This window comes from Molothrus ater, chromosome 1 (genome assembly GCF_012460135.2).
Source record: "Molothrus ater isolate BHLD 08-10-18 breed brown headed cowbird chromosome 1, BPBGC_Mater_1.1, whole genome shotgun sequence".
NCBI classification, from domain to species: domain Eukaryota; kingdom Metazoa; phylum Chordata; class Aves; order Passeriformes; family Icteridae; genus Molothrus; species Molothrus ater.
The window spans coordinates 250,001-262,571 of NC_050478.2; the positions used below are offsets into that span (position 1 = coordinate 250,001).

General features: G+C 59.4%; 1 protein-coding gene across 2 annotated transcripts in view; it reads right to left on the reverse strand.

The window, feature by feature from the left end:
- Positions 1-12,571, reverse strand: part of AGAP3 (ArfGAP with GTPase domain, ankyrin repeat and PH domain 3) — a 114,297-nt gene that overhangs the window by 45,522 nt on the left and 56,204 nt on the right. Inside the window, exons 8-10 of one of the 2 annotated variants that reach the window (XM_036398430.2) lie at positions 12,114-12,269; positions 8,254-8,346; positions 767-871 (exon numbers count right to left, since the gene is read on the reverse strand). In XM_036398430.2, the coding sequence (XP_036254323.1) occupies positions 767-871; positions 8,254-8,346; positions 12,114-12,269 (354 nt within the window). Of the gene's footprint in view, positions 1-766; positions 872-8,253; positions 8,347-9,612; positions 9,734-12,113; positions 12,270-12,571 lie in introns of those variants that run through there. The other variant, XM_036398437.2, reaches the window with a different exon arrangement.

The window sequence follows — 12,571 nt, forward strand, 5'->3', positions numbered from 1 at the left end:
ACTCCAACACCCCACATCTGAGGAGATCAGGGACACACTGAGGGCCTGGAAACATTCACAAGAGCTGCAGCACCTTGTTCTTCTCCTTGCAGCCCCCTAAAGCACCGTGTGCCCCCCAGCCACTGTCCGTCTGTCCGTCCTGTGGCAGCACGTCCTTGGCAGAGGTGCTGGGCCTGTGTCACAGGTGTGTCTGTCCGTGGCTGCTGCTGCAGCAGCAAACTGTGCTCAAGAGGGAAGGGGAAGAAGCCATTAGCCCCACAGTGGGGAGGCGACAGAGATGGATGGGGCGGCAGCTGCGCGCCTGAGCCGAGCAGGATCAGCCGGCTCCGAGGGCAGCGCGGCTCTGCACAGACACCCCCTCTCCATTACCCAACACCCAGCAGCCAGGAAAATCACTGCACACCCAAATGGCACCAGCAGATACAGCTGCAAGGAGCTCTCTGCCTGCTCCTCACCCGGCTGCAGGGCAGGCCCTGCTTTAAAGGACTGAGCAGGCAAACAGGAGAGAACTGCAGCTCCCAGTGTAACCCTCTCAGAGCCTCCTTCCACCAGCCTGGCACTGAACAGCCTGCAGGGGACAGGCTCCTCCAGACCCTGGTGAAAACCAGGTCTGCTGAAAATGCTGCCTGGGAGGTGGCCAACACTGAGCTCCTGCACAGGGCAGAGCCCAGAACTTCCATCTGCTACCCAACTCTTCCCCAGCCCCTCTCTGCATGGAGGACTCTGCTCTGTCCCACCCTGCTCCTCTACTCAGCCCACTACTCACGTGCAGGCTGGGGTGGTAGGTGAGGACCCCATTGTCACACAGCGTCACGTACTTCTTCTTCCACTCCTTATTGAGGGACTTGCCACTGCGCTTGAGGAGAATGCCCTAAAAGAGAAGAGTCACGAGTCTCAGATGGTGTTTATCCAGGCACCTCATGCTCCACTCCAGCACTGCCCCTTGCAGACTGGTCTTTGAGAAGAAACAACGAGCAGACTCAAGGAGACATCCTCCAGGCTGGCTTTCCCACACTCCCTGGGCTGCACTCTTTCCTGACCAGCCCCCAGTCCCCACAGACAGCCCCTCCCTTTCAGGAATAAGGGTCTCCACATGTCAGTGCCAATCTTCAGGTCCTCGGAGGGACCATCACATCCTCTGGAGTCCCAAACCAGCCACTCTTCCCTTGCTGAAGGGCAGTGCCCACACAGGGCACAAGCCAGCCTCACCACCATAGACACAGACTGCTCCCAGACCTTCTCCACCACCCAAAGTGCAGAGGGGTGGTCAAGGCAGGGAAAACTGGGGACAGGCAGTCCCAGACTGAGAAACAACACTCCAAATACAGGTCTCCCAAGGGATGCACATTTTCTTGCCTGCTTGTGATTCTGAGAGCTGTCAAACAGAGTAGGGATGGACACATCCCAGGAGGGAGCACAGGTCCTGGGCAGCTGAGAGTCAGGGTCATCCCCTTTTCCCATCAGGATTTTACCTGGGACCTTCCCTGCTGTTGCTGGCACAACACTCCCAGGGCCAGGAAATGATTGCACTCAAACAACCCAGACCTAACTCCATTGATCTGAACCAAAGCTCACAGCACAACCCTCATCATCCTCTCCCCACTCATTTTTGCATCCCCGAGAAATCCACCTCCAGCAGCAATTTATCATGTACCAGGTAAGGACAGAGGAGGAGAGGGAGAAGGAAGCTGGGGAAGACAGCAGGTGCAAGGGCTCTGGAGCAAGGAGAGCACATCAAGCACTCTGTCGGCAGGGAGGGAAGCACAGCATGGGGGACAAAAGTAGGAATGAGTAACAAAGTCTGGGAAAAAGCTGGCTCTACCAACTGTCAGGCCTGGCCCCTCTGGAAGTGCTGTCTGGACAGACACCCAGACTGCCTGCTCCTAACTTGGCAAAAATGTGGGCTCCAGGCCAGCCTCTCCTCAAAAACCTGGGCAGAAAGTCTCAGCCCTGCCAGCCCTGGCATATTTGGGAGCCCTGTCCCAGTGCCTGGAGACTGAGCTGCTGCTCCTGCAGGGTGCAAAGGCCCAGCACAAAGTGGTGGGGGGACAGCACTGCCAGACAGGAGCGTGAAATCAGCAATAAATGGTGCACAAGAGGCAGAGCCCCCGTGACCACTGCAGCTCGGTGCTCCCAGCAAACACTGGGAGAAGGAACTGCCCTCCACACATGCAGGGATGGAACAGCAAAGCAGAGTGGCTGGGCAAAGCTGTGTGGGGGCAGGATCAGAGCCCTTGTCAGGATCAGAGCCCTGGCCCTCAGGCGCTCAGAGGACATGAGCTGAAGGACTCAGTAGAGCCAGAAGGGGCTGATGAGAACAGGGCATGGAATGTGGCAGCTGGCTGACACCTCCTGCTCTGCCAAGGGCTGCCAGGGGCAAGCAACAACCCTGGAATCACAGCCGGAGAGGAGAGGAGAGGAGAGGAGAGGAGAGGAGAGGAGAGGAGAGGAGAGGAGAGGAGAGGAGAGGAGAGGAGAGGAGAGGAGAGGAGAGGAGAGGAGAGGAGAGGAGAGGAGAGGAGAGGAGAGGAGAGGAGAGGAGCCAATGCCAGCTGGTGCAAACAGGACATTAGAAGAGCCTGGTTCTCCCTTGGGTAAAACACACTATCTGATGGCAGGAGTGACTGTGCTGACAAGTGTTTTTAGCTTTCTGTCAGGACTTTAACTGAGCAACAACCCTCCTCAACACCGGTTGTACAAAACCCATAGAGGCAGCCATGAATGCAATGAGAACTAGTCAAGTGCAAGCTCTCAAAACATATCCATGTCTGAGAGCCAGCGTGGTTATAAATGGCAAACCTGTGTCCAAAAGGACTTACAGAGGCTCAGCTAATCTGCATCTGATCCAGACTCGTTCCTCAATGTCTTGCTCAAATGAACTCCAAGAAAACATAAAACCAGAAAACGTAAAGGTAATGTTGGAACTGCATGGTGTAAATCAGTGCAGTGACTGGTCCTCAACCCCAGCTGCCTCCTATCACTGGGAAAACTGAGCTGCTGGGGACAGCAGGCACAGTCCTGCTCAGGGGCAGGTGGCAGGAGCCTGCCATGGGCTGCCCACAGTGCTGGGAGGTCACCTCACCTCCCTCCCTCCCTGGACAGGCTCAGCTGCACCACAGCACCCCAGCCTCTTCACAATACCTGCCCTGATGGACACTGCTCCTCCCAGCTGAGATGGGATCCCGATGTGTCTGCACCTCCCAGATGAGATAGCAGCCGTGCCATGCCATGCCATGCCATGCCATGCCATGCCATGCCATGCCATGCCATGCCATGCCATGCCAGAGGCAGGACAGCTGTCTGGGTCCTGTGTGCCATTCTCCCACACACACCCAGCAGTACCTGTGCTCCCTCTGGTTCTGGGCCCACCCAAAATCGTCCACTCTTAACACCACAGCTGGGCCACACATTTCCCACACAGTGTATGAAAATGATTGTTCCTCCTGCCACACAAAGCCAGTTTAACATCCACCAGCTCACCCAGGTAAATGGTGAATTCTCTGTAATTCAGAACATTTGTTTGGTATCTTTCAAACAAATCTGCTCCAGACTGGGCTGAAGTTACAGATCTAACCCAAAGTCACTGTGTGGAATTCTCTGGCTTCTGAGTGTGACAGTTCCTTCTGGACACAGTGATCTCTTCTGGACATGAAGATCCCTCCTGGGCATGAAGATCCCTCCTGGGCATGATGATCTCCCTTCTTGCCCTAAACCCAGCTCAGTTCCACAGTCTGACCCTGACCCTATAGCATCCTGCAGTGCAGCTCCTCTCCTCCCCTCGATGTGACTCCAACCCGATGCACCTGATGCTACAAAACACCCACTCCAGCACTGCCAGCCCGCCCCAAACACAGGCTGCCAGCAGAGAACAGCTCGGCTGCCCTTGGGTCAGCCTCACACCTGCAGCTTGGCCAAGTGAAGCACAACCAAAGTGAGAGCAGGAAAGGAGGGCCCGGCACTACAGCCCCTTTGTGCAAGCAGAAGGAACAGAGCTCCAGAAGGGGGAACAGCCCAGGCTGAGTGCCCGTGCTGCTGCCCCTGAGCCTCCCAGGGCCCTGTGCCAGACACAGGTGCTCCCCAGCCTCCCTGTGCACCTCACAGGCAGCAACTCTCCCAGGGCCCTTCCCCTGTCACACACAGGGAGGGGAGCCTGGTGCTGCTCCCCCCAGCGCTGCTCAGGCTGTGCCGGGCTGGGCTGAGCTGGGCTGGGCTGGTGCTCACTAAAAGCAGCAGCAGCAATATGCAGCGTAATGAAGCAGGGAGTGGTGATGGCCCCCAGAGGACTCGTTTACTCCACAAATCTCCCTTCCACTCACTTTTTGCTAAGAATTTTAACACCAAACTTAATTGTGAAGTCGCGTATTGATTGGAAAATGCAAATGGCAATTTAAATGTAATCTAAGCTCCCAGCATGATCCCAGCTCCCAAGGAGGAGGAGTCACCCGCCCTGGGCCCTGCTGGAGTGCACGGCCCGAGCAGAGCCAGGCCAGGGGCCAGGGGAGCCTGGGGCTGCCAGCACGCCCCACACAGCCTTCCCAGAAAGATCTGGGAGATGTGCAATTAGGAGCTCATTCCCGGTAACAAACAGCTGAGGAAGCTTCCTCTCCCGGCCTCATTAACCCACTTCTCAGAGACAAGTGTCCAGCTACGAGGCAACTCTTCCAGCCCTGCAGGACCATCACCAAAAGGACACTGCAGCACACAGAGCTGAGTCCCTGGCACACAGCAGCCCTGGCAGAGGCACCAGCTGCCTGGAGGGTGCATAGGTGCTGTTCCAGGTGTGGGGGGGCCCCAACACCCACCGCCTCACCTGTCCCCTTGGGGAGCTCCATCTTTTCCAGACGTGCACAAGGGAGACAGATCAGGTCACCTAGAGGTGCTGTGCTGCAGAAGGCAGGGGCAAGTGACAACCAAGCACCCTGTGGTAGCAACACACATCCCTCCTCAGCCAAGGCTCCCCAGTGCTTCTCTTTCTGCAGCACCCAGCCGTGCCTCCTGCTCCCTGGCTCCATGCAAACCCCAGACTCCACTGTGTGCTGTCAGTGCCTCCCAGTGCTTGTTCTGTGCTCACAGAGAGCAGGAAGGATCGTGGATCACAGTGATTGCAGCCATGGGTGCCACGGGTGAGCCTGCTGCCCCCAGCACCAGCTGCCCTCAGCCCTGGGCTGGCACTGTGAGCACAGCCCAGCCTCCTCTCCCCACTGCTCCTGAGTGACCTGCCAGCAGCCCCAGCACCAAACGTGCCAGCCCAGCGGTGCCCATGCCCAGGGAAGCCAATGCTAGCCACCAAGCCAGGCAGCAGATCCTGCCCATGTGCCACTCACAGCCCCAAACCCGACAGCTTCTCTGCTCTTAGGGCTGGGCAGGACCAACGAGCAGTCTAACAAGAAAACCAGCTGAAGGCCCCACTGTCCCACTGCCTCTCACAGACAGCAAGCATTGAGACCTCCACCATCTTCCAGAAGGGGCAGCTCCATACCAGAGACCAGAGCAACCATGCCCTGTCCTGAATCTCTGATCCAGAGCTACACCTCCTGAGAGTCTTTGCTCCTCTCCCTGTTGGTGGTACCAAGCCACCACTCCCTGTGGTGTAGGGCCATGGCAGGAATGTGCCAAGCTGCAGTGCTAACCTCACTATGGATCCCCAGCAAGCCCTTCCCCACAAGCCACATGTTGATATCTGCTGGAACAAGCTAGTGTCCACCTGGCAAACACCACCTCCCTCACGTATGTTCCTGTAAAAACACTGCCAGGATCTCTGTGAAACCACCTCTAGCAACTCTGGCTAGAAAAGGTGCCAGTCCTGAGCCCAGCATGGACCTGCATCTCCCGTGGGAACTCTTTGCTCCAGGCTCTCCTTGTGAGCTGCTGCTGCTGTGAACTGGTTCCTGTGATTAGCCCTGAACCAGGCAGAGGTTTGGCATCTCCTCTTCCTTGCAAAACCCAGAAAGGATGTACACAGGTTGTGTTTGCAGAGCTGGGCCTCTGTTGGTCCCAATTCTCCCCATTTCACACAGGAACACCATAGAATGCCTTAATCCCACTAAGACAACACAGCCTCCGGTAGACCAGGCAAGGCCAGGCCCCGTCAGCAGCACAGAGACACAGGAGCAGGTAAAGAATCATCCTGTGCCCTGCCGAGTGGATCCTGGAAAAAGGAACCCAGGGCTCCAGGCACGAGAGGCTGTCAGGCCCCTCTCGGGACCAGCCCTGGGCAGGCAGCAGCAGGATCTGGGGAACCAAGCCAGGTCTCACTGAGGGCTCCAGCTGCTCTAGCTCACCACAGAACAGCCACCACCACCTCCCCTGCTGCCCAGGATGGGCTGACCCCAAACCAGAGCCTATGGGCACTGCCACTGCAAACCAACAACCCACCGCAATCAACAACCCACCTCATGGCAGGGACCCCCCCACACCAGCAATGAGCCACCACAAACAACAACCCAGCAATGAGCCACCACAAACAACAACCCAGCAATGAGCCACCACAAACAACAACCCAGCAATGAGCCACCACAAACAACAACCCAACAATGAGCCACCACAAACAACAACCCAGCAATGAGCCACCACAAACAACAACCCAGCAATGAGCCACCACAAACAACAACCCAGCAATGAGCCACCACAAACAACAACCCAACAATGAGCCACCACAAACAACAACCCAACAATGAGCCACCACAAACAGTGACCCACTGCCAACCAACAACCCACTGCAATCAGCAACCACCTCATGGCAAGGACCCCCACACCAACAATGACCCACCACAAACAGAGACCCACTGCACACCCAGAGGCCCTGTGCTGCAGAGAGCAGGGCAAGGCCCAGCATGCAGCTGGGCTGCCTCTTCCTGCTGGGGCAACATGGGCACCTCAGTGCCAAACGTGGGCACGTCAGGAGCAGAGCCCCCATGTGTGAGGTCCCACAGCCTCCAGCCTGGCATTGCTTCTGCTGTCACTGCCCCCCTGGCTCCAGAGTCAAGCCTCCCAAGGCTGCCTTGCCAACACTAGCCTCCTTTCAGCACAGCCCCTTGCCTGGCGCACCAACAGCCCTGCACAAACCTGCCCCAGGATTACTCCACGGGCAGGGAAGGGCAGGAGCTTTGGCAGCTCCAGCACTGAGCAGGGTCTCTCTCTTCTGACCCGCTACTCCCCTCCCCACCTAGCCTGGCTTCACTGAGTCCTTCCCCATGGAATGCCAGCCTGGAATCATACCAGGCAGTCAGAACCTGGTGGGGATGTAGACTCAGTTCTGCTGCCTCATGTCCCAGCACTCCTGCAATGTAGGGACACAACTGGCCCTGTGCAACTCAGTGCTGGGGGGCCCATGGGGCACAGAGGGGCCAGCAAGGGGTAAATGAATCCACAACGACGCCACAACATGCAAGGCAGGAGCACAACCAGGCACTGCCAGATCAGTCTTTCCTGTAATGCAAGGGAATCCTGATGGAAACACCATCCAGGCAATCCACACCACTTGGCTCGATTGGACATCACCCATCACTGCTTGCCAGTGATGGACACAGTGAGGGGCAGGCAACACTCTGGGTTGGATCCCAGCAGTTCAAGCTTCCCTGGAAGCCAAGAGGCAGCAGCAGAATGCACTGCTGCTGGAGGAAGCAGTGCCTCCCTTAGACTCCCAGCAGCTCACGGTGTGGGCACTGTGCTCACAGCTCTTTGCAGTAGCCAGTGAAGAGGGGAATCCCCTCCCTGTCCTGCCAGGAGCACGAGTGGAAAGGAACAGGAGAGAAAAGCAGCAGAGAGGAGCAGAGAGAGGCTGCGGCAGAGGCTGCAGCGGGCGTGGGGCATGGATGCCATCTGCTGGAACCGCTCTGCAGCCGCCACCACAGCCCTGGGAGCGCCCTGCCACAGCCCCGGGAGTGCCCTGACACAGCCCTGGGAGAGCCCTGACACAGACCCAGAGCCCACTGCACACCCACCCACGGCACAGCCCCACTGCACACCCACCCACCCATCCACAGCACAGCCCCGGGAGTGCCCTGACACAGCCCCAGCATCACCCTGCCACAGCCCCCAGAGCCCCCACTGCACACCCACCCACCCACAGCACAGCCCCCACTGCACACCCACCCACGGCACAGCCCCCACTGCACACCCACCCACCCACGGCACAGCCCCCAGAGCCCCCCAGCACCACTGGGGCGGGCAGCCCCTGGGGCAGGAGCACCAGCCACCCCCCCAAACTCCCTGGAGCCTGCTCTGGCAGCAGGGTGAAGGAGAACACCGAACCTGCTTCATGGGGATGGCCCGCCCGCTGCCGATGCTGTCCGCTTTGCACTCCGGCACCTTCTTGTCGCGCTCCGGGTCCGCGCCCTTGCGGGACTGGAAGAGAAGAGACACAGGCGCGTTAGAGCCGGGCACGGAGAGCACGCCACGGCCCCCTGTCCCACAGCTCCAGGCCAGAGCACTCTGCTCTCCCCCAGGCCAGCTCTCCCAGCACCCGGCCCCTCTAGGGACACTGGGGACGCTCCAGCCCAGCCCCCCGGCAAGCTGTCCTCTCCCCCCGGTGCAAGCAGAGCTGTCCTCCTCCTGGCAGAGCGGGGCTATGTGGGCCCCCCCTCCCGTGGGGCACACAGGACATGGCGACAGACAGAAATGGCATGGGATGCAGGTGGAGCATGGATGGAAGCAGGAGAGGGTCAGGCAGTGAAGGAACTCACACCTCTACTAATCCAACAGATTTATTCTGGTAACACACTTGCACCATACAAAGTAGCACAGGTCACCGGGCAGATACCAGCCCCTTACAAAAGAGCATGGACAATAAATATCTACCACACGTCTAGAGCGGCGAGAGCGGGACCCACCAGCGCCCGAGGGCCGCGGGGAGAGCAAACTCTGATAAATACAATATGAAATTTACAGTCTGTTGAGCAGAACTCATTCAAAGTGCTTAGGACAGAGGGAAATACCAAGTCATACATGGCATGGAGCACAACCAATACATTCAGAATCACAACAATGGCAGGAGGCAGCGGCAGCGTCTCTCTGGAGCGTCCTACACACCCCCTCAGTCCAGGAGGGCCCCGTGTGCTTTGGATCAGAAAGGGATACGAGCCCCGCGCGCCTGGTACACCGATTCACCAGATTTTGGGCCCAGAACCAAACAAAGAGATCGAAAGAGAAGAAAACTAAAGAGACACAGATGGCTGCTCGGCTGCGAGGAGAAGAGGAGAAGGAGCAGGAGTCCATGCAGGCTGCAGAGGTGCAGGAGGGAAGAAGGAGCGGAGCGCTAGCGGCAGGCGCTGCAGCGGCTCCCGCAGGCAGCAGCAAAGCGTCTTTTGGCCCATCCAGCTCCATGCGCGGCTGTCGCCCGGTCCCGGTGTGTCTGCAGGTCTTCCCATCCCAGGAGGGTCGTCCGCCCGGCATCCCCGAGAAAGGGCAGTGCCTAGACAGCATCCAGCAGGCCCAGAAATGTCCCAGCTTAAAGTGCAGGCGCAGGCCGTCTCAGCGCTTCCTAGACTTTACATTGGGGGGATTTAAAAGGCTCCTGCGTGTCTCCGAGGGGGGGACCCATGCTGGCTGGAGGGCGGGCGAGCCTCTAATCTTAGATCAATCCCAGTGCCCATCCCTTATCCGGCCCTGGAGAGGCAATGAAAAGTGAGAGAATTTGTACAGAGGTGCCGTGTGTAACCACCTGGATCTTCTAATTTGGAAGGAGTTGGAAAGGCCTTTTTGTTGATGAAAAGTTGGAAACAGTGGCACATATCTGCAAATATCGAAAGAATAAAGAGTTTGGCAAGTTATACTCAGAACACGGACACGAGTCTGTCAGTGATGGGTGCCAGCAGACAGCACGGACAGGCCACGGAGTGGGCGCCGGCGGCAGCAGCAGTCGGGGCTGGGACGGGGGCAGGAGTGGGTGGGCGCCTCGAGGCGCGGGTGGGCGCAGAGTCTGTCTCCACCTGGAGCTCTGGGGCACGCAGACCCCCTGGGGGGAGTGCGATCCACTGGGGAGCGGGAGGGGAGCAGGAGAGAGGAGAAGGAAAGTAGAAGAAGAGAGGAGGAGGAGGAGGAGGAGGAGAAGAGTAGAAGAGAAGAGGAGGAGGAGGAGGAAGAGGAGGAGGAGAACGGGGAGGAGGGGGAGGAAAGGAGAAGGAGGACAGGAGAAGAGGAGCAAAGGAGTCAGGCGGAGCTCAGGACTGGGGCTGCAGCAGCTCCCAGAGCTGGGCTGAGCACTGCACCTCAGAAAGGCCTGTGCCCACCTGGGGACCCTGTAAGGGCAAAGGCTGCTGGCTACACCTGCGCTGCCTGCCTGGGAAAAGCTAGTGGCAGAAAACAGCCTGCCCTCTCCTTCCCTTCCCGCCCCTCCTGGTCCTGCCCCACTGCGGGAGGTGTCGGGAGCTGCTGCTGCTGCCACGACCAGATGGGTGAAGACGTCAACGTGAGCCATGGATGTGCAGCAGCACACGAGCAAGCAGGTGAGGTGAGCCCAGCAGTGAGGTGAGCGCGGCGCCGAGCAGAGGTGAGCGCGCGGCGCAGAGCAAGCGTGAGCCGGGATGAGCGAGCGGGAGAGCCCCGCAGCCGCGCGGGATGACTCCACAGCGAACAAGCGTAAGCACCAAGCCACCCTCCTCCTCCTCCTCCTCCCGCAGCGGGCCCACCCGGGAGCAAGCATGGCGCTCTGAGAGCGTGAAGGCGAGCCGGCGGTGAGTCCAGAGGCGTCGGGCAGCGGGGCTGGGCGGTGGCACAGCGCGAGCGCCCGCGGCACGGCAGCAAGCACACAGAGAGAGAGGGCAGCGGGGCCGGGCAGGCACCCGCCAGCGCTGCGTGCAGGGGAGCACGGCCTGGGCACGGCACAGCTACCGGGCACTCCAGAGGGCACAGGGAGGGAACAACCATGCGTGGGAGCGGGGACCTGCTGCGAGGGGCCGTGTGTGCTGGCAGGAGGGGCTGGGGAGCACAGCCCACCCACCAACAGCACACGGGCAGGTGAGCATGGCCCTGGGGGGGCACAGAGAGCTGGGGGTGCGTGAGATGCAGCTGGGGGAATGCACAGAGTATTGGAGAGGTCAGTGCAGAAGCTGCCAGGATGTCAGAAGCCAAGGGAGATGGGCACATTCCCAGCACCAGGAGTGGGGAATCTGGGATGCCAATGGTGCAGTGACAGGAATGGGGCACAGGACACTGAATTTGTGTGGTCTGGGCTCAGAGCAATTGCGGCTGGTCACAAGGGTGACACAGTGCAACAGGTACAAGGGCTTTGTTGTGGCTGGTTTCACAAACAGCAGACACAGTGTGCTGAGCAATGGTGGCTGGAAAGCACATTGAGATGGGGAGAGGATCGAGGCCGGAGCCTGCACATGTACACAGGGAACAGAGGCTACACCTGCACTAGACACGGGACAGGGACACGTGTGTGCTCACAGTGAGGGGACACTCATGGCTGTGCTCAGAGCAAGGTGAGTGTGAGGGCAGGACTGGGCACACTGCGTGGACGGCGTGTGCATGGTGTGAGAGCGTGCAGAGAGGCAGGCTGCGAGGCAACCAGCACAGCTGAGGGCTGCAAATGTACCCTGCTCCACCTGGGGCCCAGAGCTTCACTGCCTCCCCTCTGTCCTCCCTCCCTCCACACCCACAGCAGCTCCCACGTGCGCTGCTCAAGTCACGCAGGATTCAGGAACAGGAGGGAGTGGGGCCCCATGCCAGGTGCTGAGCTCTGCACAGCACCACTGGCACAGCAACACTGGCACCAAACAGGAGGCCCACGGACCAGGGGCTCTGTGCCACGCTCGGGGAATGCAGCCCCAAGGAGAAGATGAGCAGAGTCACTGGTGCTGTGCACGCACAGCTGCGCTCCCTGCAGCGAGCAGGAGCTCACACACACTACAGACCCAGACGAGTGCACCCCTGCACACTCCCACGTGTGTGAGCACTGTCCTGCTCCCAGATGCTCCCCATGCACGCACACCCTGCCTGAAGCAGCCTGCAGCACCACGGTCCCGCGGGTCCCTCCCTCGCGCACACGCTGCCAGCACAGCACGGGTGACCGTGCAGGAGAGCCCAAGGGCTCAGGCTGCCCTGGCCCAGTGCCTGCCCTCTCCTGTGCTGAAACCCCCCAGAGCTCCTGGGCTCCCTGTGCTGCTTACCGTGAAGATGTTGGAGCGCCGCTTGGACTGCTTGCGGATGGGGGTGGGCGTGTTGGAGGCAGCGATGGTCTCGATGCGCAGCTCCCGCTGGCTGATGCTTGGGGTGGAGGGCACGGACGAGGAGTAGTCACTGAAGGCTCCTCCACCGTTGGTGGCCTGAGGAGGAGATGGGTGGTCAGAGAGGACAGACAGGCCACCTGGAGGCACGACTGCAGGAACACCACCTGCCCCACGTGGCCTCATGCCAGGGCAGGGCGTGCCATGCAGGACTGGGACTGGGGGACATCCAAACAATCATGGAATCGTTTCAGTTGGAAGGGACCTTAAAAACCATTTAGTTCCAACCCCCTGCCATGGGCAGGGACAACTCCCACTAGACCAGATTGCTCCAAGCCCACTCAACCTGGCCTTGAACACTGCCAGGGATGGGGAGCTCACAACATCTCTGGACAACCCAG